The sequence below is a fragment of the Chrysoperla carnea genome, chromosome 5 (genome assembly GCF_905475395.1).
Source record: "Chrysoperla carnea chromosome 5, inChrCarn1.1, whole genome shotgun sequence".
NCBI lineage: Eukaryota > Metazoa > Arthropoda > Insecta > Neuroptera > Chrysopidae > Chrysoperla > Chrysoperla carnea.
The window spans coordinates 25,225,724-25,251,342 of NC_058341.1; the positions used below are offsets into that span (position 1 = coordinate 25,225,724).

General features: G+C 27.6%; 3 protein-coding genes across 3 annotated transcripts; all 3 read right to left on the minus strand.

Moving 5' to 3' along the window:
- Positions 1-3,370: 3,370 nt before the first annotated feature.
- On the minus strand, positions 3,371-8,356 carry LOC123300399 (alpha-tocopherol transfer protein-like). The gene is made up of 6 exons (XM_044882970.1): positions 8,190-8,356; positions 5,494-5,650; positions 5,177-5,426; positions 4,507-4,617; positions 4,090-4,192; positions 3,371-3,979 (listed from the first exon to the last, which is right to left on the minus strand). Exons 1-6 carry the CDS (start codon positions 8,320-8,322, stop codon positions 3,828-3,830), a joined length of 906 nt encoding a protein of 301 aa, XP_044738905.1. The 5' UTR covers positions 8,323-8,356; the 3' UTR covers positions 3,371-3,827.
- A 5,002-nt stretch (positions 8,357-13,358) lies between these two features.
- On the minus strand, positions 13,359-15,442 carry LOC123301069 (alpha-tocopherol transfer protein-like). The gene is made up of 6 exons (XM_044883797.1): positions 15,310-15,442; positions 15,084-15,240; positions 14,486-14,735; positions 14,291-14,401; positions 13,599-13,701; positions 13,359-13,520 (listed from the first exon to the last, which is right to left on the minus strand). The coding sequence occupies exons 1-6, from the start codon at positions 15,440-15,442 to the stop codon at positions 13,369-13,371; spliced, it is 906 nt and encodes a 301-aa protein (XP_044739732.1). The 3' UTR covers positions 13,359-13,368.
- Positions 15,443-18,545: 3,103 nt separating this feature from the next.
- LOC123301070 (retinol-binding protein pinta-like) lies at positions 18,546-21,449 on the minus strand. Its single transcript, XM_044883798.1, has 7 exons — positions 21,314-21,449; positions 20,998-21,169; positions 20,644-20,893; positions 20,471-20,581; positions 19,906-20,008; positions 18,633-18,775; positions 18,546-18,572 (listed from the first exon to the last, which is right to left on the minus strand). Exons 1-7 carry the CDS (start codon positions 21,447-21,449, stop codon positions 18,546-18,548), a joined length of 942 nt encoding a protein of 313 aa, XP_044739733.1.
- Positions 21,450-25,619: the final 4,170 nt, after the last annotated feature.

Below are 25,619 nucleotides of genomic sequence, written 5' to 3' on the forward strand. Positions count from 1 at the left end.
TAAAACAGTGAATACGATGTGGATAATTTATAAATAATTTGAAAATGCTACTTTTATTGAAAGACCCTATATATATTTAAGTGTAATGGTTGTTATGAATAATTTATTTTATTTGTACAAACTTTCTTTTGAAACGATGATACTCACTTCATCTTCCCACGTATATATAAATTCGATATAGTTAGTCTATCGACTATATTATATATCTACCACAAAATAACTTAAATATTTGATTTGATTTACTTTTAATTCGTTTATAAATTGATAATATTGTCAACACATAACTATCTTATAAATTATTTTCTTTTGATATTTTGTTTTCTTTGAAAATTGGATATTATTGAATATCTCAGAATCCTCTAACCAATTAATAGTTTTTTTTTTTTTTTGTAGGATTGATTAATACAGTTCGGTTTTGCAAAATTTTTTTTTTTTAAACGAATAGCTAAACACACAACTCAGTCGTCGATTATTTAAAATCTAAAGAACTGTAGCATAGTTTTTTTACTACATACTAATACCATATAGTTCACAATACTTTTATTTTAATGCTATTCTGATAAATGATAAAACTTGACTCATTCTGTAGTTAACTTCAAGTATTGTAATGACGGTATCGTGCACTCTGCGCTGTTTATATAGTTACAATCAATTGTTACCGTACAGTCTATCAAATTCTAGAACTGTCATGTATGTTCTATTGCATATATTTTACTTGTATATGTTTTCTATCTTTGTTTAAGTAATAGAAAACGATATTGTTTATTTTCTTTTAGAATTGTCTAGATTACTTTTGTTTTTTAGATGGTATTGTATGTGTGTGAACCATTGAATGAATATATCGTCGGGTTGTTTATAACGACGTTATATATAAATATTTGCGGGTTAATTGTTAATACCACACTGACTTTTCATGAAAAAATAACAACTCTTAATGAGTATAATTTCGCTTTTAACTTCGGTCGTATTAATAATAAGATGTTCTTCTATGTTTTTGTTTTTTATAGGTGACTAGGTTCGTGTGTTTTCTTTTTTGAACTCAAACAACTTGATAAAAGTAATGTCTTTTTGACTAGCCACATTCGAGAAATAATATTTGTGATTATATATTAAAACGATACACTTTTCGTGTTACAATTAGGCAGTTTCAAGCTAGACAAAATCGTTGAACGAATAGTAATAGGAGCTATCTTCACCGGCTCGTTATTTTTTCAACATATTTAATCGTGTATATACCATTCTCTTGTTTAATTAGAACAAAAACATAATACTTGATGCAGGATATGTGTAACGATTTGAAAATATTGTTTCTGTTATAAAAATTAAGCTCCACCTCTATATCCCGGATAATGAAATGACTTCTTATTTTCCAAAATGTTTTTGAAATAAAAAAGTCATCATTCAACAGACAAAAAAAAAATTCGAATTTTTCCATGCCTTTAATAATACACCATTTTGTATAAGTAAAAAAACTCCTTACTAACTTTGTGTTAAAATAATAATTTTGGGGTTATAAAAAGAATAAAATTCTTTATATATCATTCTTTTGTGTACACTTTTTCACCACACAAAATATATGAACAAAAGGTAAAAAGTTTAGCAAGCATTCCATACCAGAATTACTCTATAGAATATAGCTCACAAAATCAAATATATAGAATGCGATTTTTAATAAAAGCGGGCACATTTCAGCCGACTTCTCCAGGGCTATCTTGTAAAAAAACAAATATATAATAAACTTATTTAAAAATAGTTCTTTATTTGAAATTTATAAAAATAATAAAGTTTATTGGATACAAATAGTTATACATTAAAGAAGGGATACCCTGCAATTTCCATACGAAATTGTTTATATTATTAACGGCTTAGCAAAATTTTTCATATATGTAATACTCCTATATGGCCAGTTGGAATGAGACAGAATCCCCCAATACTACGGTGCCGATAATATGTTATTTTCTCTATCATATATATAAGACTTTAACCACGATGCGCATGCTTGCCAACTTAACAATTTTCAAAAATAACAGTAGTAGAAGCGTAGAACAGATTTAGGCAATTGGAGCATAGAGAGCTATCTGTCTCAGTTTGTAGGGACATCTACCACTTTTAGGTAGTGACAATATAGGATAAAAAAGATAAAATCATACATGTAATGATTTTATTAGGTACTCAATGATTGTAGTAATGGTTCATACTTAACCGAATTTATTTTGCACTTGTCTACAATATAAAAGTAATTCAACTGTAGTTAAGTTTAACAAAAAAAAAAAAAAAAATTATATAAAAAACAAAAAGCGAATTGAAAAAAGAATAGTATTACAAAGCAACAACACAAGTGCTGACTGAGTTGTGAACGCAGCACGATATACAACTTGAGTATAGAACTTTTTTTTTGTAATATTTATTTCATTTGTTTGTCGTTAATTTTCTACAGCTGGTGTGTTATTGTGTAATTATTATTATCATTGTTTTGAAAAACTTTTACCCGTTTCCTCAATACTAAGTAAAATTGATGATTATTTCACGTAATAATTATTTGTAACATTTATTGCCTTGAAGCGTATTTTTGTCATTATTGTTATATTGTTATTAATGTTGAAAATATTGAAGGTAATTGAAGGTTATGGTGCGTTTAAATATCATTTTACCAAATTTTATTCAAGATTTGCGTGATAGTTTATTAAGCCCGTAGACTTTCGTAATTTTCATAAAACATTTTACATAATATAATAAAAGAGTGTATAGACAATGCCATAACAGAAAATAATCCATATAAGATAAAAATTCGTAGCGTAGGAGCTGCGTTAGTTAAGAGAATTCTCTTAGAGGTTGGAAAAACAACACAATTTTCTTAAAAGCGAATATTGCATGTTTAGATTTTCCAGAATTTTTGTTTAAAAAAATCATAAGAGTACTTTTTTGCTTTAAACTGACCAAAAAATACAATTTTTTTGAAAAAAAACGAAATTTTAAAATTTTTTAGTTGACATACGCTTGAAATTTGAAAAATAACTTTTATTGATAAAAATGCTTCAAGCAAAAAAATATTGGGTGCGTAGGCGCACTTTTTACACAGTCATCATACTCAAAATAAACTTACAAGCTCAGTGAAAAGCTCACTCTACTCCATAACTGGTAATTGATAGACGAACACTTTAAATTAGAAACTTGTTCTTGCCCAAAATTGGTTTTTCGTATCAAAATTGTTATTTCGTATAATTGTTTCTGCAAAAATTACACACTCTTCGAAAATTTTTTTCGATGAATTCAATAAAAATATTAGAAAGAAAGACTTTCTAATTTAAAGCGTTCACCCAATGTTTGTCAGTTATGAATCAGGAAAAATTAGATCGAATTCGATGCCAGTATAAGATATGTACCTTTGAAACTGAAATTTTGCGCTTGTAACGTTTTCGTCGATTAAATTTAATTATCGATTTTCAAGCATATGTCAGCTTTAAAAAGCACCCTAATGCAAGAAGGTGATTAGTAAATAGTTTTGATTCCAACCCTATCAAAATGAGCATTTAAAGTCCAATTAAATTGTCATGAATTGCTTATTTCTCTCTCTACAAGAAAAGTGTCACAGACTTAGAACTTTTCGAATTGTGTCACTTTCCTTGTGGGAGGTAGTAATTGCCGTCTTAACTCTTACTTAGAACTTTTATTAATCACAGTTTAAATTAAAATTAAGTTAAAACAAGAATATGGTAACTGTGAACACATGAAATTAGTTTTTGACGATCAGTAAAATATTTTAAATGACCATTTTATATGACTAGCCATATTCCCCTGATCATACCATTTTTATGAATTATTCGCATTCAGTCAATGTCTAATTTCTTAAAAGTACCGTGTATTGAACCTAAAAGATTTGGTGTTTTTGATTCTTTGGGTCGTTTACTTTCATCGACACGTACTTTTGATTCTTTTATTAACCATGGTCGCCATGTTTCGATGTGTTTTTCCCAATCATCTAATTAAAAAAAACTCATTGAAATAATAGTAATTGAAATTTGCATTTAAAAAACTTTTGACAAAACTAGGACTCTTTTTTATTGGGAGATAACCACAATGAATATTTACCGCGTATTTTTAGAAGTTCATCGGCTTCGCCACCGTAATCTTTTGGTAAAATTTTCTTTGGTATTATTTTATGTAAGGATTCGAGATCTTTGTGTATATGAACCTGCAAATAAGTAAAGCATATTAATGAATTTCATTAGGATTAAGAATTACAAAATGATTTCCATATATTTTGGAAAATTTAATTAAATGAAAGAAAGATAGCTTATAAAGAAAGATGCTTTTCATTGTATTACTGAAGCAATTATATCAATTTATCAAGAAAACTATTTATTTAATTATCGATTATCTTTAAACTTTATTGTCTGTAGTTTCTCAGCTATTGAGTTTTAGACAAAAATTGATTAGGCGTTTTCATTTACAATACATTAACAGTAGCAGTTTGATCCCGGCTTGTAAATTTTTATTGATACTTACTCTTTTAAGTAATTTTTCTTTTAATAGAGATCTTATTACTCCAAGAACTGCGTCAATGAATGGAGGTGGAAATACTATGTGTAATCCGGCGATTCGTAAACCATATGCTTCCTAAAATTATGAAAAATATTTCAATCATTACATTTTTCTGTTAGCGTAAATATAAATTTGAAGTTATCAAATTGGACTTCTTTCCTAAGAAATTTTATTTCTAGTAGATAATATATATTTGTGTTAACGTTCTAGTGAAACAATATTGAGAAAATTATTGTTTAGCTAAGATAAACTTTTCCCAAACGCCCAACAAATTTTTAGGATACGAAACCCTAAACTTGCACTTGAAACATATCTAAGGACACTTTCTATTAAATTATCTTTTTCCTTAAAGCCTTTTCCAAGCCGAGTCGATTTTGAAGATCATCGACAATTTTTTAGTTTTTTCGGGTACGGAACTCTAAACTTGGACTTGAAACATAGCTAAGAACACTCTCCAGTAAATTACCTTTCAAACAAAACCAAAAAATTCAATAGGTTCCTCCGTTTAGGCGCTACGATACCACAGACAGACAGACAGACATATAGACAGACACACACACACACATAGCGATCAACCTTATGACCCCCTTATTTTTAGGCCGGGGGTTAAAAATAAAACATTGAAGCCACTTACCATATGTACTTTTAGTGATTTGGCTAATATTGCTGGTGAAAATATTGTCATATATACTAATTTAAGATCCTTAAGGTCAAAAATTAAATGTGATCCATTCGAATAATCATGATGTAACATAATATCCTGCATAATGAAATTATATTTAATATGTGCAGTACTATCTATGTCTTTTGGATCTTCAGCAAATATTTTAGCAATAAATGGACGTTGATACTGGTCATTTTGATCCTTTAATGGTATCCATGAACTGTAATATACAAAATTGCTATCATTGTCACTATTATCATTTAATTTGATTACTTAGTTTGACGTACATCATTCGGAAGGATTTTTTTAATTCATCACTAGTTGGATCTCTATTCTCAAATAATTCGGGTGCTTGGTCCCGTATTGTGAAGTGAGCATCTATTGTTTGTTTTGCTCGCTCTATACTAAATTTTCGTTGTACTAATAAACGTTCTAACCGTGCATCTGAAAAATGGAATAAATTTTTAATTACTATGGATGTTTGCTCATGGCTTGAAAGCTTAAAGGATTTCAAGATAAAGATTCCTCGGATTTGGGATCCTAGCACTTTGAGAGTGATATCTTGAAAATCGTTAATCGGATCGCATCGTTTTAAAGGAACCTTTTGAGAAATTTCGAAATTTGCAAAAATATTTTTTGTTGCAGATTTCAATGAAAATTATTTTCTAGGGTTATTTTGACTCAAAAATAATGAAAATTATCCACCAAACTAAAGGATTTTAAGATATTGAATCTTCAATTCCTCGGATTCGGAATCCCAGGAATCACAGAGGGTGATATGTTGAAAATCAATTATCAAATTATATTTTAACTAGCGGCATCGTTTTTTCCGTGTTTAAAACCATGTTTTTATTGGAGATAAATATAGAACTGAATAAGAAAGTAGTTTTAAACTGATAAGACACGATAAAAAAAATATTGACCTTTTGTGCTAACATTAGCTAATAATCAGATAAGTAATGTCTTTATTTTGTCTAGACTTATTTGTTATTATTTATGCAGCGAACTCAGGAATTTATCTATAATAGTTTTTTGATAAATTGAAACAACTTTCCTAATTACATACAGTGTTTCAGGAATGAGAGATTTCCTTTACAAATTAACTGACACTTATTAAAAAATCTTATTTTGGTCACCACTTCCCTTTTTAAAATTAATATTTTATTTTCAGTTATTCCGTTATTGTTAGAATGATAAAAAATAATAATAATTTTTTTTATTATTAAAGTAAAAAGGCGTTAATAAAGATAGCAGCAAAAGCAAATAACTTATCTGGGCTAATTTGGAACAGGAATTCCCTTTTTTAAAAAGGCTTTTCGACTTTTTAAAATTTGGAAATTGGATTCATTTAATATTAGAAAGGATATAAATACATTGAAACCAAAATTGCAAACTTTGTACGCAATTATCGAAATCAAATTTGTTGGTAATATTTTCGGCGATATGAGTTTTGTAATGAAAACCAATACATTGTGAGAATATGGAATAGAACCATGATAATAGGCTCAAACTGGGTTTCAGAAGACTTTGGATAAATAAAAGGACATTAACTTTGGTTTCCAAGGAGACTTTGGTTTCCTACTGACAAAACAATTTTCTCAGTACGGTACCTTTGCTTACTTCTAAATTCAACGAGATATCGTCATATTATGGCCGGTAAATAACACAACCTCTCTCTAAGAAAATCCTAGGATTAAACATTTTTCCCCGTTTTATTATGGACACAAGCAAGTCCATGTAATCAAGTAGATATTGAATTACAGAACACCTTGAATAAATGTTTTAACTAATAGAAAATGAATCATTAACGTGCGTATAATTGTCAATAGCCAAAGAAAGAGTATTTTATACTCTCACAAAAATTATGGATTCAATGCACATAATAAAATGTATATACATTTAATTTAATCAATGTATAAATTTTACTTTCTTTTTTTAAAGTAGTACCTGACTGATAATATTTTTGTCACGCATTATTAGTAGGTACTGGCACGAATAACGACCCAATAACCAATATTATTTTGATAACTCTTCAAGTTTAGTTTAGTTTCACGCCAAAAAAACTTCAATAATACTTTTTATACCGTGTATATATGAAATATATATATCAAGGTATACTAAGTTTAGTCCCAAGTTTGTAACGCTTAAAAATATTGATGCTACGAACAAAATTTGATATAGGTGTTCATAAAATCAACTAATTAGTCCATTTCCGGTTGTCTGTCACCCGTCTGTCCTTCTATCCGCCTGTCCGTCTGTGTACACGATAACTCAAAAACGAAAAAGGATATCAACAAAATTTTGCGCATTAAAAAAACGATTCCAAAAACAAACAAAAAAATTGGGCAAACATAATAAAACTCAATGTTTATAAACATTTAAAAGATAATATGACCAACTAAATTATATTTGTATAATGTTATTAGATAATTATTAAAAATTCAAATACCAAGGCCACTCTAATTTTAATAGTCGGAGAGCCAGCGTTATATTAATCATTTAGAATATACAAATAATAATAATTACTTAAAATATAAAAATATGTATTCATTTATTAATACATAAGAAAGTACTTTATTTATTATCTTTAGGCAATATTGTATATAGCACTATTCCTACATATTTTACTAAATGGAAATAATTTAATGAAATAATAAGAATTATACTGGCTCCTAGACCATAAACTTAATAAGATAATTAAAATTTATTTAAATTTAACAATTTAATTAAAACAATTTAACAATAAACACGTAAAATAAAGTTCGTGTATCGATACAAAAAAAAATGGTCACATTCATAAAACACGGAACCATTAAATTCTAATACTATACAATTATCAGGAAATCTGAATATTTCAAAGACATGCAATATGATTTTTTTAAGAATTAATTGGTTATTTTACAAAATTACCATTCAACAAATTATATAATACTTGATCATGAAATATGACAGACACGAAAAATTATTAAAAAAAACTACTTACCATCAATTTCTGGTAAATGTGGTTGATGTTTTAACCATTCACGTAAAATTTTTAAATCATTTTTAACACTTTGTTCCGATTTATTAAATAATTTTAAAACAGCTGCACGATTTACATTTAATAAGTCACACATTGTTTAAAATTGTTTTAAAATCACTAAATAATGTAATTTATTGTTAAACTATTTATTTTTGATTAGAATTATTTAATTGGTATTGAGGAGTTTGTTGAAATTATTGTTATTATATTGTTCATAAAAATATAATGAAACATTTCAAATAGCAATTCAAATATAATTGTTATCATACTGTACTGTCTTTTTTTAGAAGATATAGGTTGAGAAATAAATCAACTGTTAATGTTAGTCATTAAATAAAAAAAAAAATATCAATACAGTTATTAGGCTAAACTTCTATGAAGTAATCTATCCTCAATCTTTCTCATTTAAGGTATTTCGAGACCCAATTTATCCGAAAAATTGAAAACGGTACAAACAAATTTTAATTTTATCTTTCAATTATTTATCTGATTATGCATCTTTTATAAAAAATTAATATCGATAATTGTTAATTTCTCATAAAGCGAAATGAAAAGAAAATTGATATTAATTTTTTACGAAAATTGTATAAACAGGGTTTACCTATTGATTAAATTGATAAAAACATTAAATTTACGGAACCGCGTTTTTAGTTTTTCGCGTACCTATCAATATTTGGTCTCGAAATAACTTTAATATGCAAATCTGTTCAGTGGTGACTACTTTCATGTTCGTTAAATATGTATTAAATACAATACTACAATCATATTCAAAGTACCCAAAATTATTTATCACAAATTTAAAGTTTAAGCAATGCTTTTACAATCAAAGACAGTAGTTCAGTTATCTCTTGTCTGAATTCTTCAATATCGGATAATTATTTGCACCAAAAAGTATTTAATAATTTAAAAGTAATAATACGTATCATGTATTATTTTATAAGTATTTTAAAAAGTATTCAGTGGATTTATCCAAAAAAATTGCTATGAAAACTATGGCAAACTATATCGAAGAAATACTTTAAAAAAAATGTTTTTTGGTTGAAAATCGAAAAGATTTCGCAAAATTGGAAAGCAAAATTCAGTATATATTTTGTAGCAGGTACCTGCTTAAATAGAAGTACGTTTTGGAATTCAATTTCTATATATTTTAGTGCGTTTTCGAACAATTTATCTATTACCTTTTTCGAACTAAAATAGCTTAGTGCCAAAACGGACTCTTTTTATCTAGAAAGAGACTCTTCTTAGCGATAATTAGAAAATCTTGTAATCGAAGAAAAAATAAAATAAAATCAACTAACGGTTTTTAAAGACCACTTTATATATCTATACATTAATTTACTTAACATGTAGCCATGCGCATTAGATTGTCCGTATGTCCGCATTTGGAGAATTAATCAAATAATTGCATATATGAAATTTATTTTGAAGGTCTTCGAGCATAATAAACTAAAAGAAGAGAGATAGTTGAAGTATTATTATTATTAATCATTTAAGTTAAATTTTTATTATTAATGTACAGTTGGTTATTGTAATAAAATAATAAAATAGATACATTATCAACAATTTCTTTTCTTGCGTTCGTTTGCTTAATATTCCAGTACCTACGTACTAGCCATCACGTTTCGATATATTTCAGTACCATGTATTTCAGATTATATTGATGACGTCACAGCAAGATGGTATTAATAAAGGGACGTAATATTTGTTGGTCCGGGAGGTAGGTTTTTTCGGGAGGATAAACATCAAGCTGGTTTTTCATAAGTGGTTTGGGCTCGACAAAACTTTTTTATTTATGAAATTGAAGTATTTGTGCAAAAATCTTTTTGTCCTATAGTGAATTAAAAAGGATACGTACATTGTCCGGAAACTTGTAAATTGTTGTTTTAAAATTACTTATCATCGTGTAAACATACCACTTGCAAAAATTTTCGTAAATAAAGAAGTTGGACGTCTCGTCGAAACGAAGCCAATTACGAAATATTAGCTTAATGCTTATCATGTAGAAAGCACACTTCGATCTCCCGGGCTATAAGTCGTTCTTTACCATGGTAATGATAGGTACAGTAATTTATTAAATAATTGTATGGATGGACTTATAATTCTATGGTTTGTATCTACGGCTTACATTGAAAATTTAATAATATTTTCTATCAAACTAAAATGAGTAATTATATTAACTTACATTTAAAAAATAATATTTACGCAATTTCGTTTCTGATTTTCACAATTTCTAATGCAACAAGTCTTATTAATTTTTCAATAATTTTTATTTGACGTCTGCTATGCCATTTACATGTAAAAATTGCAAATTAGACATAACAGGCAACTTTTACGTTTGAATTATCTACTGGAAGCGCTGGCGTCGATTTTATTGTTCCTACAATAACTGCGCAACCAACGGATAAATAAATATTAACAATTTCACAATAAAATAAACCATCTATATGCATTTCTTGTGTCCATGTATTTCGCTTCGGTTGGATTGGTTGCTCCCGTTTTTTCGTAGACATTCTAGTTTAATATACTAAAAATCCTGAACACATCTTGATAAGCATTTAATGTATACTTCCATTAATTTTGCATTGAAATAGCAAATATCATTTTACAGGAAAGTTTGACAGGGAATATCGGTTAAGAGGTACCTAATTAAACTACAACATTGGATCAACCTTCTATGTTTTGTTCAAGTTTGCGATAATTGAGCAGCTATACTTGAAGAAGTTACATAGGATATAGAAAATTGTGAAGACACAAAAAATTAAAAGGTTAAATAAAAATAATTATTTACAAAATCAAATTATAATCACGCAACTGACGAGGCATGACGTATTTTTACATCAATTCAATCAAATACAAAAAATTCATTGCTATAAAAATAATTTTTTTATTTTTTTATTATTATTTATACTTAGAACTAAAATATTGAAATTTTTCCAAAAAAGTAAACATTGAACTACTTTGGGAAGGTTTAGTATCTTTCATTTATGATTTGCCATGTGGATCTACGATGAATGTTAAATCACCAGATCAATGGTGCAGCTAGAGAGTTTGGCACTGGCAGTTCCCAAAATATTCTCAATGTCTATCGAAAAATAATATAATAAAAGAGATAAGTATTGATTCTTTCTTTTGATTACTATTTCATAGTTTCAATAAATACATAGCGTGGTTAATAAACTGCGCTGGTTGTCTACCTTTGATTCTCTCTAGTTACACCAAGGTATCAGATGTAATTTATTTCATTAAAATTCTACGGAAGACAAAAAATCCCATCATTTCATCAAATGATTTCACTGTATGATTGTACAGTTAGGACAAACGAAGTAATGCCTTTTTAAGCTGTCTCTCTCCGTTAAAGTCTATATGGACGCGATAATCCAAATACAAGTCGTTTTAAGTTATGTACTTTGGAATGTCATTAATTCCTGTTTCTAAGCTATTTCAAAGTTATTTTCCATATGCCTTGAAGTGTAAAAGTTAATGTTTTTTAAACATGCACATACAAAAAATAAAAACATTGACACTTGAACACATATGCAGAATATGCAATAAAATATTTTTTAAGCGCGCATACAAACAAGTATTGGCATTTCAACGTCCATGACTCAAAATCATTTGCAGATGCTAAGATCTGCAAACTCCTGCAATATGAGTACATTTTGACTAATATTCAAGATTACTGCGAGAATATTTTCCGAAATTTTTCTGATATACTTGTATATTTGCAACACCTCTTAATTTTCATTTACAAATAAAAATCGCCTGTATATCTTGCATTCATTTACACTTTACAACTTTATGTTACAAACTAGTTTTGATAATTATGCATCTCGGAGACTCGATTATTTTCCTTTCAAGTATAAATGTCTGTTTAAAATATTTTTAAAAGGCTAAGGGTGAGTAATGTTTATTAACTGGTTTTATACATTTTACTAATGCTGAATAATGATAATTTAGAATAAGCCGGTAGTAAAATCTTTTTTTTTGTGTGTGTTAATTTTTCAAATATTAGTTTATTGTTAATTTTAATATAATCATGATGGCGTGAGTGCGACTCTAATGCTTCACTGCATCAACTTATACCATAATATGAAAAGAAAAAAAAAATTAAATATGTTTTTAAAATATTCAATAGTTTTTCCCAGGTGATAAAAGTAACTTTCCATAACTGTCATAAACAAGATAATATTAATTATTTAATTGTAATAAAGATTTGTAAAGCGAAACGCAGTTTACAAGCTAAATATACAAATTCGTAAAATCAATTATGGTAAATAGGTATTTCTGTAAATATAATTTTTTTCAGAAAAAATGAGCAGAGTATAAATTATTGTTTAATTAAAAAATTTGCTGGACATAAATTTCACAAAAAAATCACGCGTCTTTCTTATTATTTTTTATTATTTCGCTTATTGTAAGAAAAATATTAATTCTTTTGTCCTTTTAGTTTTCATTATTCTAAAATGTCTTTGTTTTGATTTTTTTCGATTTGAAATCTTAATAATAGGTACAATAAAATGCCACTTTTGACAAAATTATTTAATTTCTATAACTACTTCAAAAATGTTTATAATTATTTATCCAGTGAAATATGACCTTAAAGTTTATTAAGTTATAACTAAACAAGAGTTCGACTGTATAATAAATATAATAGACGAAGAAACGAAAAGGATCAAAGATCGAAAACTTTGAGCAGGTAGTCGGATTTGGTAGTCGGGGTTTTCGCCATTCCCAGGTACCTGGCGACCAGAGTGAATGGTTTTCTTGCTGTCCACATGATTAAATGTTATTATTTATATATTAAACGTGATTTATATGGCGAACTTTTATATGACAAATTTCTCTAAAACTCCAGGAGGCGACCGGAATACCGTACATCCTGGGCACCAGATACGTCTGAGATCAATTCTGTCACGATATTCGTGTTCAGCGACCCCAAATCATTTTTATCACTATTTACCCAACTGTGAATTTAGTATTTACAGTCGATTTAAAATCAAATGACGAAAACCGCATTCAAATTAACATATATTGTATGCAAATCGTTAAAATACAAAACTTAACCGAGAAATTTTGAAAATAAGAAAAATAACAAATTTTTACCCAATGCTTTCAAATTTTTATGATGCTAATTAGTTATCTAATCGATGTTTAATTTTTTAAATGTACCCTGGACAGAATCTGAAAGATAACTACCATTTGATGTCATAGGTCGTTTTGATTCATCAGTTTTGAGTTTTTCATCCGTCAGAAACCATGGACGCATTGATTCGATAAATTCTTGCCATTCGTCTAAAATAAATGAAGTAATATTTTTAAATAGATTACTAACAACGAATTGTGCATGTTATTATAGAAAGAAGTTCATACCTCGTATTTGGTATAGATCTCCACATTCACCTCCATATTGAAAAGGTAGTAATTTTTTGGAGAAAACGGAATGAAGTGAATCTAAATCATTATGGATTTGAAGCTAAAAAATGTTTGACAATTAGAAATGAGAATTAAATTTCAAATGTTTAATTAATGCTTTTTCCTTTTAGGGGCTTAACGATGAAGAAGTTCGATATCTTGAGGAAATTAGAGGGAAAAATCAAAAATATTTTGATGGGAATAGATAAGAAAGAAATCATATTTTCAAAGTTTAATTTAATTTTTTATCTATCGAATTGTGACCCATACTATAAAAACACAATTCAAAATTTTATTGGGATATTTATTTTCAGATAATTGTAGCACATCAGACTGTGCTACTATACCTCAGGTCATAAATAAATTTGTATCAAATTATCGTTCTTTAGGTGAAAATAGGTACGAGTTTCAGGATAAAAGTTTTTCTAACTTTTTAATAGTTTGCTATTCTGACAATGATTTTGAAGTAAATGTTTATTAGTAGATCGATAGCTTAAGTGTACCGTTATAATTCTCATTTGAGAATAGAGAGAAGTTTGGATGCCAAAAGGCAGCCAGCCAGTCACGAAGTATAAATCATTTTACAAAGCACCCTTTTCTGTCCGACGGTCTAGTCCTGCGTTGAAATAAATAAACTTAGACAAACTTACCCGTTTTATAATTTTATCTTTCAAAAAAGTTTTCATAATGACAACAATTGTATCCATAAACGGTGGTGGGTTCAAAATATGAATTCCTGCTATTCTAAATCCATAGGCGTCCTACAAAATACACAAATTTTAACCATAGCAAAATATCTTGAAACAAGTCATAAATAAGAATTATAAATAAGAAACAATACTAACCAAATGAATTTTCGTCGATTTTGCCAATAATGCTGGTGTAAATATTGATAAATGAATTAATTTGACGCCGATTAAATCAAAAATAACCTGATGACCATTGCAATAATCATATTGAAGGAAAGCCTCTTCGGTCAAAAAATTGTATTTGGCATGTATCACACCATCAATTTCTTTAGGATCAGGATTGAAAATTCTAGTTATAGTAATACGTTGGAAATTTTCAGTTTGACACTTTAATGGAAAGAATGATCTGCACAAATTATAGGCAATAAAAATAATTTATATTAATTCTTTGATATTCAAAAGAAATATCTTACAGTTAATTAGGGGCAGAATAATGACATACTTTGAGAAAATGTTATTTATTGTTATTACATAAGTTTAAAAAAAAAAAAAAAAAACAATAAGAAAAATATTTCTGTCAGAGATTTTGCTTTAATTTTAGCATCATAAAATGTCAATAACATATCGTTGGGTTATATTTCCAATAAAGAATCGAGGAGAAAATATAATTTTGGCACATGATCGTATCCAATTTTTATCCTACTTTTCCGTAGTTCAATCAACTAAAGAATATAAAATATTAATAAATACTCACACAACTTTATATGATTTACGAAATTCCTCACTGCAAGGATCTCTATTTTCATAAAACTCTGGATGTTCAGTTCGTGTAGTAAAATATCCATCAATAGTTTGTTTTGCTCTTTCAATACTAAATTTTCTTAAAAGTAAAATTGCTTCTAATCTGGCATCTTTATGAACAAAGAATATTACAATGCTTATATAAAACGGTCATATTGATTTACTTAATAATTTCTCACCATCAATATATGGTAAATGAGGCTGTTGTTTTAGCCATTCACGTAATATTTCCAAATCTTCTTGAATATTCTGTTCTGTTTTATTAAAAATTTTCAAAACACCTTTGCGATTCACTTTTAGAAATTCACACATATTTTTATTTATGATGTTGATTGAATTAAAATTAGAACGATTATAAAATCTATTGTCAAGGTATTTGGAATAATAATTTTATATTGATTATTAATTATTTCTTTTAAGAATTTTAAACTAGAAACACTAGTAAATGGTATTCAAACTAGTTTTTTAAAAAGAGGAAAAATTTAATTATATTCACTTGAAAAATGTAATTCTTATGAATTGCATTAATATAATGGAAAAGCTGATATGTTTTCAACTATTGTTTGTACCATCAAAACAATTACATACTAAGGTAGCATAATAAATATAGTAATATTATCCAGTTATACTGGGTGTATCCTTGAAACAGGAAGAAAATTCAATGAACAGAGTTCATCATCGTTGAATATTAAAACACTTTCATTAAAATTAAAACAAAGTGATTAATTTTAAGTCAAACTTATTTAAGTTTTGGAAATGCATTTTTACTTTCTCAACGGCAATTTGTATTACGTATTTTGCAGCCTTTTTAACCCCCGAACCAAAAGAAAGGGGTGGTATAAGTTTGACCGCTATATGTGTGTGTATGTGTCTATTTGCCTGCATATATGGCATCGTAGCACCTAAATAGATGAGCCGATTTTGATTTTTTTTTGTTTCGTTTGAAAGGGAATTTAACGGAGAGTGTTCGTAGCTATGTTTCAATTGCGAGCTTAGCCTTTCGAATGGACCATTATCCTCAAAATCGGTTTAGTTTGGAGAAGGCTCTTAAGAAAAAAAGTAATTTAATGGAGAGTGTAATTAGATATGTTTCAAGTTTAGGGTTCCGTTCCCAAAAAATTAATCTGGGGTTTTTTTAATTTTGTAAATTTCACTTGTCCCTATTAAGTAGGGTTAGATGTTATGAGTCATGTCCAGTAAAACGGACTATAGCTGCAGTGAATTTTGCTCATATGCAAGCGGAAAATATGTACTGACTCTTAATTTGTTTTTATTTGTGTAATAGGTTAATGAAAATTTTGAAAACATTAATATTATACCTGCAATTTGATTTTATTCATGACTTCCCCGCTTCTTGAATCCCCATTTTTTATCATTAACTGAAAAACTAAACTGTACTTAGCCAGAAAAATTACTGAGCCCTAAATTAGTTCTTTATTAAAGGGTTTTTTCTTCAACAAAAATGCTTCCCATTACCTATTGTTATTTTTGTGAGTTTCTTAACAATTTATTTCAAAAACTGCAGAGAAGGGCCCCGACTAAGTTCCAGCACCGGTAAAAAAAAAAGAACGTTAATCCGAAACTGCTGCTGTCTTAAAATTTTCTTTACTCTTGTAAATTTCACTCTGTATTTTTATTCATTTTCATATATTAGTTATTTTACAATTGAATGCATGAATGCACTTCTATTTATCAGACAATCTTATACCGGTAACAATAGCAAATATGATCATGGTCGCTTCTTTTATAACTTTCGTAATTGGTAATATTCTATGCGGATATTGACATTTGAACACAAATTGTATAGTTACTGAAAGTCAATTTATTTGCTGCCTATTTAAATCACATTGCATTGATAAGTTACAGAGAAACGAAATGTTCGTTTTCATTATGTAGAAAGGATGTTATTTTCTTGCTTTACATTATTTGCTTAATAATCTAATGTCAAAAAGCATAGACATATCTTTTGTGTATAACTGTATAATTTACAGATTATCTCATGACTATTTTCCTTTAAAATTTAATGGAATCCATAAAAATAAATTAACTCACAAAATATTTTATCATTGAAAAAATTCAATTTTGGAAAATCATTTATCTCTTTTATTTTTTCCGTTTAACTTACTGCTTTAAAGCATGCGTTATATGAACGTCGAATGTCGCTGATATCAGATTAAACCTGTTTTAAATCTAAATAAAATGAGTAGTTAATATAGTTACCAACTACCAATTATGGAATGGACCTATATTTGAAAAGATTTTGGATACGTTGCACGGTTTTTAGACGTCTTAATTCAATAGGAGATTAAACTGTTAAAAAAATTTTAACCATTATGCGTAACTAAGCATGAAAAAAAATGAAAAAAACTTGTTATCAAGAAAAAAATTAAAACTTCTATCTTCTGACATAATGAATGATATGACGTTGTTGAAAATGTTCCTTGTGTAAAGTGAAGAAAGTGTTGTTATAAAGAAAAAATTCAAATTCAGCTTTCCCCTGAATCCAATCCTATTAGCTAGGCGGGTTAAGTGAAACCAATTCCAAATGTGGCGTGTGGCGTCCTAGTTTGACGGCTTGATTTCCGCTATCACAATAAATATGGCGTAACGCTTGTTATATGCAAGAAAGGGCAGTTTTTAGGGGTAATCGGAAAGAATAGACCGAACATTTTATAGGCTCGGATTATGGTTGTAATTTCGAGTTGGTTGGGTTTTGAAGTTTTTAGAGTCTATTTTTTCCTAAATCAGTTTTTAGGCAATCAGCGGAGAAGATGTAGAGGAGCAAAATGGGATTCTAGTCTTCGAGTGAGTGTCAGCATTGCTGGACTTGTCCTTTAAGAAACCCATAAGCCCACCTACGTTTTTACTGTTGTACGCATCTGGACGCATCTTGTATAATTCAAAAGTTATTTGTCGTAAAATTGTTAATATTTTGTATTAATGGCTGCAGCAACTAAACCGGAAATGAAGTGCAATAGGGAAATTTTAATCTGGGAAACGATTGTTGTATTTTTATATCGTAGATAGAGCTCGATTTAAACTTTGTTATATAAAAGTTATATAAAGTATTAAAAGTGCAAGGCCAAATAGAGAATTGTAGAAAATCCATGTCACAGGCTCATTATATTGTTGAGCTTACCTCACGCGATTATTATATTTATATTATTGACCTTTTTTCTAATAAATTTCATTTATTTATTGCTTTAATATGAAATCTTTATCAAAACAACATGATTTTTAATAATTATTTATTTTTTGTCACTCAAGGTATTTCACTCGTTTTCTTCTTTTCTCTTATCTTCTTCTAATGAAAATCATTTTATCCATATTTTATATTATAAATACTAAAATTCATCGAATAACTGGAAATTTTTTCATCTACTCAAAGAGTTCGATCAATTGATTGTATTTTATTTTACAGTTGAGGCAACGTGTGAACTACCTTAAATTTAAAAAAAAAAAGAGTTTGTTTTAATCTACATATTTTTTTATTTTAATCTACATTCAATTTTTTAAATGATCCATGCATTGATCCAAAGAATGTGTCATCATTCAATTTTTTCATACGTTTGGATTCATTGGTTCGCATTTTTACTTCATTCATTAAATATGAACGATGCTTTTTAAATTCTTCAATCCATTTCTCTGAAAGAAAATTGATTTAAATAAATTCTTTATGAAAAATTATTACTGATGGTTTATTTTCAAGGTTTATTTAAATTATGTTATCTGTACTTCTGGTTTAAGCAAAACTTGAACAGAAATACAAATACAGAGCGCCCTTGGCATGATGTGAAAACATAGAAGCGTAAAGGCCTATATAACAATTATAAGTTGATCACGACATTATTCAAAATTTAACATAGATTATAGTCACTAAATTCAAGAGATGGTAGCAAACTAAGTAAAGGGCATAAGGTTATTACTTCATTAACTTGACTGTATTATTAAATAACGACTTTGTTATTTCTTGGACATATGGGTTAATGTTTTTAACAAGTATCCACTACCTATAACTAGAAAAAATTCGAAGTATATACCTTGCACCAGTTTTTTTTTATGTAAATTTCAGGTTTTACAATTCCGGTAAATTTCGACACAAAAAAATTTTCATTATTAGTTACAATAGAAATGCAAAGATTGTTTTTTGCCTGCATCTTGTATCTAAAGCAGTATCTTTACAGGCTCAACGAAAACCATGAAAATAAATGAGGCATTTTAAAATCTAGTATTGTTCAATGAATATATTTTTATCTTAATGATTTAGTATCGAATCATAGAACAGTCTTTTACAAAGTTTTTGCAGCTGAGACAAGTCAGGTGGCTCATGCCGTGTTCAGGTGTATCAATTCCGTATGTGATCCTTCGAGCTAAAAACTACGAGTGGGCTTTTTTTTTTTAAATCATTTACATTATATTTAATGAAAGAAGATGCATTTTGCTCCTTAATATAAATTAGGATTTGGAAGATAGTCAGCGAAAATTAAATAACACAAGGAGCCTTCTGGCCTAAAAGTACGTATCACAATGAGTCTGATACCTCACATAAAACCAAACCAACCAATTTAAATTCAAACTATAATTATCAATCAAGTGTATTTTAGTTACACCAGTCTATACCAAGGAATTACATCTAGAAATAAATGAACTAATTATGTTTCTAAACAGGTAGTTAATCAAATGCACATGATAATCATGATAATATATCTTTGTTTATTATCAACAAGAATATGAAAAGAAAAAATTCTACATAAATTCAAAGCAAAAGGAATTACCTTGTAATTCTTCAACTGAAGGTTCAGTTCCACCATATTCTTGTGGTAAATATTCCGTTGGAAAATGTTTATGTAAAGATGCTAAATCTTTGTGTACAAATACCTGAAAAAACAGTATGTTAGTATTATATCTAACCTTATATCTTTATTTTTTTACCCGACTGTTAAGGAGTGCTTATGTTTTTCGCGTGTATCTTGTATGTATGTTTGTATGTATATTATTTGTAAATTTCTTTATTACCTCCTATCTTCCAAAAGATTCAATGAATTTAAACATTTAAGGTATCATTATATATGTCTTAAAATTCCAAGATTTTTGTAGCGAAATAGTGATACATTTATAAAAAAAAATTAACAAAACCTATCGAGTAGGGGATCAAAATAAAGGAAATTTAAAGGGGATTATAAAAATATATTTAAGTTATATGCTTAAATTTAATTAGGAATAATAAATTGGTTTTAAAGTTTTAATGTAGTATAATAAGAGAGTTATTTTTAACTTAAAACTAACGGTTTCCTTGAATTGATTTTTAACTTATGGAGGTTCTACTATGTAAAATAATACCCTTTCTTGTAATTTCGGCAACATTATCGATTTCATAATATTCAAAAATGCATTAAATGTTGATGGTGCAAATACAAAATGTAAACTTCCAACTCTCGCACTGTAAGCTTTCTGTAAATATACAATAAGTAATGTAAAAATTTGAAAACGTAAATATCTCATGATGGTTTTACCATTAAAATAACAAATGCCTTCTTCATCACAGGTAAAGTAAATTGCTTGAAATAACCAAAAGTTGTATTGCGCAAATCAAAGATGATATTTTCACCAATTGTAAAATCGCATAGGTAACGAATTTGTATACTCATTAATATGGTTTTATAATATGGTATCACGAAAAAATTTTTATCATTCGAATCGAACACACGGACAATTGATATGCGATACAAATCTGGTGTGACTTTTGGTAACGTTAAATACATGCTAAAAATGCAATGGTTTTTGAAATTAGTTAAAAAATATATTTATATTTTGAAACGTCCTTGAAAATGTAAATTATTATTTTAGGAAATATAATAATACTTCACCATGTTTTTAATGATAATTCAATTTCTGGTGTTGATGGATCCCAATTATCAAAAAATTCTGGGAAATAATTTCGACAGGCGTAATATAAATCAATTTTCGATTTTGTCTTTTCAATACTAAACTTATTAAGTATTAAATGACTTTCGATAATTCTATTTAAGACGTTTTCATCTGAAAATAAAAATATTTTATTTTTTTTCTTTCTTTCTCAAAAAAATTTAAACGTCTAAATAAACACAGACAAACTAAATTATTTCCTATAAGATGACTTATCGAGATATATGACTTTTACAGTCTTTAATAAAGAATACGTACCGTAAGAGTCAATAGGGATTTGTGGTTGTTTTTTCATCCACTCTAATACAATATCAATACATTGTCGAACATCGTCAATAGATTGATTGTATTGTTTTAAAACCAATTCTCGATTTCCTTGAATTTCAAGTACCATTTTCCTTTTGTGCAAGAATTGATCATGTTAATTCATTGTTATTAGATGTTTCATGATATAAAAATTATTTTTTGTCTTATTCAGTTTATTAATAACTTTATTTATAGCTCGGGAGATTTTAACAGTTTAACAGAAAACTGGAATGGATTTATTCACTCTACTTTTTTAATAGATATTGAATATAATAATTTCTCACGGTCCTTGGTCTAACATTCAGAGGTTCATATAAGTAATTAGTAAAAGATAGAGGAAATATTATTTTCCCTTCAAGTATTGTGCGAGAAATTTGTTTTTGAATTCGATTTCCTTCTATTTCATTTAATATTTAAGTTTTTGTAAAAAGGTTTCTAACAAAAGCAGCTGATTACTTTAAACTTCTACAACCGCATTCTGCTTTAGGCATTATATTTATTTTCAATATTTAAAATAGCAGATTGCATTCTGTTATTCTATTCTATCTAATAAAATTTCCCGAAAATCTGAAAATGTTAATTCGTAACGAAACAACCCTAAAATCTGGTGTGGTCATCACACAACTTCTATGTAAGGATAACATCTTCCATGCCACCAGCCCCGTAACTATAAGAAAGTTATTTCTAAAAGGATTACGGTGATGATTTAAGGTTGAAAATTCCGTGAGCGGTTTAGCAAGGCCACAGTAGCAAGTTCCATTCTATACATGAAGGACGTGTATCTACTCAGATTCTCAAAATAACTATGATGCATGAAGTAATGAGCCTCTGACTTCCGTAAGGTTGCCGGGCTGTCGAACCTGTCCTCCTACTTACTTAGCTTCCTACCTTTTCAGTAAATATTATTATTTTTTCATTTTATGGATGTATATAAACTCTAACTAAAAGAAAATTTTTTTGAACAGTTTGATTTTTCATAAATTTATATTTTTTGCAAGGAAGTTAAATCAATGTGATTTGATCAATAATCCAGTTTTAATGAATTAATTAAATGAATGCAGTTTACCTCGTTCACTCATATTTAATTTAGTTTACATCTATATACAAACAAAGATATACGGTGAAGCAAAAAATTGTGAAATCAACGTATAGATTATTATTAAGATTTGTCAGGAGTGATTGAGAAAACATTCAAAAAATTACTTTAGATTTAGGTAGCAATTTGACTTATTTGATTGGATAAAAAAGTATGTGGTAATGAAAATGCGTGCGATAAAAAACTATTTAGCTCACTTCAAATAAGTGGCATAAGCGTAGGTAGATAATAAATGTTATCAACCAGGATCTTAATATGATGAATTTTTCCAGTCAAGAAGAGGAATGCATAGAACTAATGGTAAGATCATCACACCTACATTCGTATGCGGTATGTATATATAGAGGCTGAATATTGCTAACACCAGATTTTATAATTTGAAATTTACGAGGTCAAATTATCATTGTAGCTGTATAAATTTTCTCAAAACATAAGATATTTTTAAGGTTCGTTTTATTAAAATAAAAAACAATATATCTATAAAATTTCCTTTCATTAGTAAAACATCAAACTATATTAATTACAATTTCCTTTTAATAAGTGCGTGTGTTGAATCGAGGTTTGTTAGTCATAGGTATTTAACAAAAATTATTAAATATTTTGCATTTTCTTAAGAACGAAAGTCAAATAAACATTGCTCAAACTTTAATTTACTTGTGATAAATCATAAACTAAACATAGATTTTCGCTCCTAAAGTAAATAAGCGATATTTCATTTGGAGAAATGCTTATCTTGCATTTACTTATCCGTAAAATGCATGATGCATAAATAGTTCAAAGTGTTCTTTATTTAGGACGCGCTTTTCTGATCGACAAATTTCCGGTTTGCAGGTTGATGTTTGCCAAATATAATTATGTAGAAGTGTGTGGCCTTTAAGGATTTATGAAATAATCATACTAATAGTTTTTGAGTACAGCCCACTTTAAATTAATTAAAAAATTAAAAAGAATATATTACATCACCTGTATAATTTTAAAAACACTAAAAATATCTTATGTTTTTAAAGTCAAGGCTTTTTTTAATTAACATAATTTAAGAATAAAAAACAAAAAACTGGAAAAATACCTTAAAATGAACTTTTTTTAAAACTATTTTGAAGAAATCAATGATTTACTTTCGATGATATTTCCCAACTGTCTCATGTAGTTATGTTTTGATTTTTTGTAAATATAATTGACGTGAAAAAATTGTCTGTGTTTAAACATTATGGATAAAGTAACTTGTATCAGTAAACATTTAATTAGCAAATATTAATTAAAAAAGTCATAAAATTTCATTATTTTATGTGACTATTATAAAATAATTACATATGGATTAATCTTGCCTTTTGCTTTTTTTTTTTCAAATCTTACAATAAAATTTACCAACTTTTTTTTATATCAAAAGGTCTTTAACCTGCATTAGTGAGCATTTCTTACTAACAAGCAAAGAAGACTAGTTTCTTATGAATAGTCTATTATGTCTATTATTTTTTTGCCTATTAATAAAAAATATTTTGATGTCAGAGTAGTTTGAAATCCATCCTTCGTAATCTTTTTCTGATTTTTTCAAGACTTGTTTTTTGTTAATAGTCAAATTCTTAGAGGCCAGTACCCTTACTTGAGGACAAAGATCTTTACGGTACATTCTTAGCGACTTTCACTTAAATTTTAACTGAAGACTGAAATTTATATTTCCTTTTTTTTCCCAGTATATGGCCCCAAAAAATTATCTTTCTCAACTATCGACTTAGTAATTTAATTATTGCTGGTGTAGAATATAAAAACAGTAACTTTTCTTAAAATAATTGATAAGACAATAATTGATGGGCTCAAAAAAATTAGGTAAAAATTTGGAAACTTTTTATAGTTAAATTGTATGCTTCAAAACTTAAAACCGTCTGTATTTCATTTGAAGTTTTAGGAAAGTATTTGTTCGAAAAGAACGATTATTATGAAAAACAAAGAATAGATTTGAAAGAACTGAAAATATAAGTCCTCTTAAAGAGTTAACTGCTTATCAGAAAATTGATAGGAAATGTAAAATAAATATAGGAAAATGGTTTGTTAAATGATTTTATTTTATCAATTATTTATTTTATTATTGGAAAACAACTCACTGCAAACATTCATAATAATGCATTTAAACTCATAATTTTTCACACAAAATAAATTACAATCATGATAATGCATTTGCATAAAACTCATAAAATATACAAAAAATTAAATTATTATTTCAAACGGAAACATTTCAAGTTCATGTTTTATTGACCTCCAAAATTATATAAAAACGTAGTAAATGGACAGATTCAATTTATTGGATGATCCTTGTTTCAAGGTCTAGTACTAGCTTATCAACCAGTATTTTTGATATAATTTATTCGCAATATATTAAAATATTTATTTATAATATTAATAATAGTTTGATACCAATCTATACTTTAAGTGAAAATAAACGCAAAACTTAAAGTATTCTGAGTGTAATTATTATAACATTACATGGGATTCATACTGATTCATATTGATAAGTATAATTATAAATTTTTGGTGTCATTTTCATTTTTCACGTAGGTATATTGAATTTCAAAATACCATAAAAATAAATTTAAGAAACAATGTTTATTGAGGCTGCTTTACAAGATCAAAAATATTATCGATTTGAGTAATTTTTAAGACGTGCTAATTATGGGAAAAATATTTCGTGGAGATGTTAACTTGGACACTTTTGATGACAATATTATTGAACCATTTATCCCGTTTTAAATTTTAATTTTTTATTATGATTTCAAGCTTTGAACGAAAACTCAATTATATAGTGGCGCATGCATGTATATTTCAAAACTTTTGTTTGAAAATGAAGTTTTGTTTCGTTGAGATAGACAGCTGAAAATTTCAGGTCAAGAGTAATACGGATGTGGTTTATAATTCTTAGTAGTATATAAATACAAAAAACTCACTTGGTTTCATTAAGCGCTTGAATTGTACTACCTGTATTCTTAAATTTACGAAATAGGTTCTGGTGTAAAATCCGGATATAAAAACTGGTGAATTTATGAAATTTTTATTAGTATGTTTGGATGACGAAATTTTATGTTAATAAGATGAATGAACTGGTAATAAAATTTAACTAAAAAAAAAAAAATAAATAAAAACTTTACTTTTAATTTAATTAAATCATTCTTG

Excerpts from the sequence above, each read along its gene's own strand:
- LOC123301069 (XM_044883797.1), bottom strand. The coding sequence starts at position 15,442 with ATGTGTGAATTTCTAAAAGTGAATCGCAAAGGTGTTTTGAAAATTTTT. Across the intron at positions 13,702-14,290 it reads AAGATAAAATTATAAAACGG|CTTCAAATCCATAATGATTT; the intron begins GTAAGTTTGTCT and ends AACATTTTTTAG. Across the intron at positions 13,521-13,598 it reads AGATCTATACCAAATACGAG|ACGAATGGCAAGAATTTATC; the intron begins GTATGAACTTCT and ends CATTTATTTTAG.
- LOC123301070 (XM_044883798.1), bottom strand. The coding sequence starts at position 21,449 with ATGGTACTTGAAATTCAAGGAAATCGAGAATTGGTTTTAAAACAATAC. Across the intron at positions 20,894-20,997 it reads GAATTATCATTAAAAACATG|CATGTATTTAACGTTACCAA; the intron begins GTGAAGTATTAT and ends TTGCATTTTTAG. Across the intron at positions 18,776-19,905 it reads TTCAGTTGAAGAATTACAAG|AGAAATGGATTGAAGAATTT; the intron begins GTAATTCCTTTT and ends ATTTTCTTTCAG.
- LOC123300399 (XM_044882970.1), bottom strand. The coding sequence starts at position 8,322 with ATGTGTGACTTATTAAATGTAAATCGTGCAGCTGTTTTAAAATTATTT. Across the intron at positions 5,651-8,189 it reads ACATTTACCAGAAATTGATG|ATGCACGGTTAGAACGTTTA; the intron begins GTAAGTAGTTTT and ends TCCATTTTTCAG. Across the intron at positions 4,193-4,506 it reads AAGAAAAATTACTTAAAAGA|GTTCATATACACAAAGATCT; the intron begins GTAAGTATCAAT and ends ACTTATTTGCAG.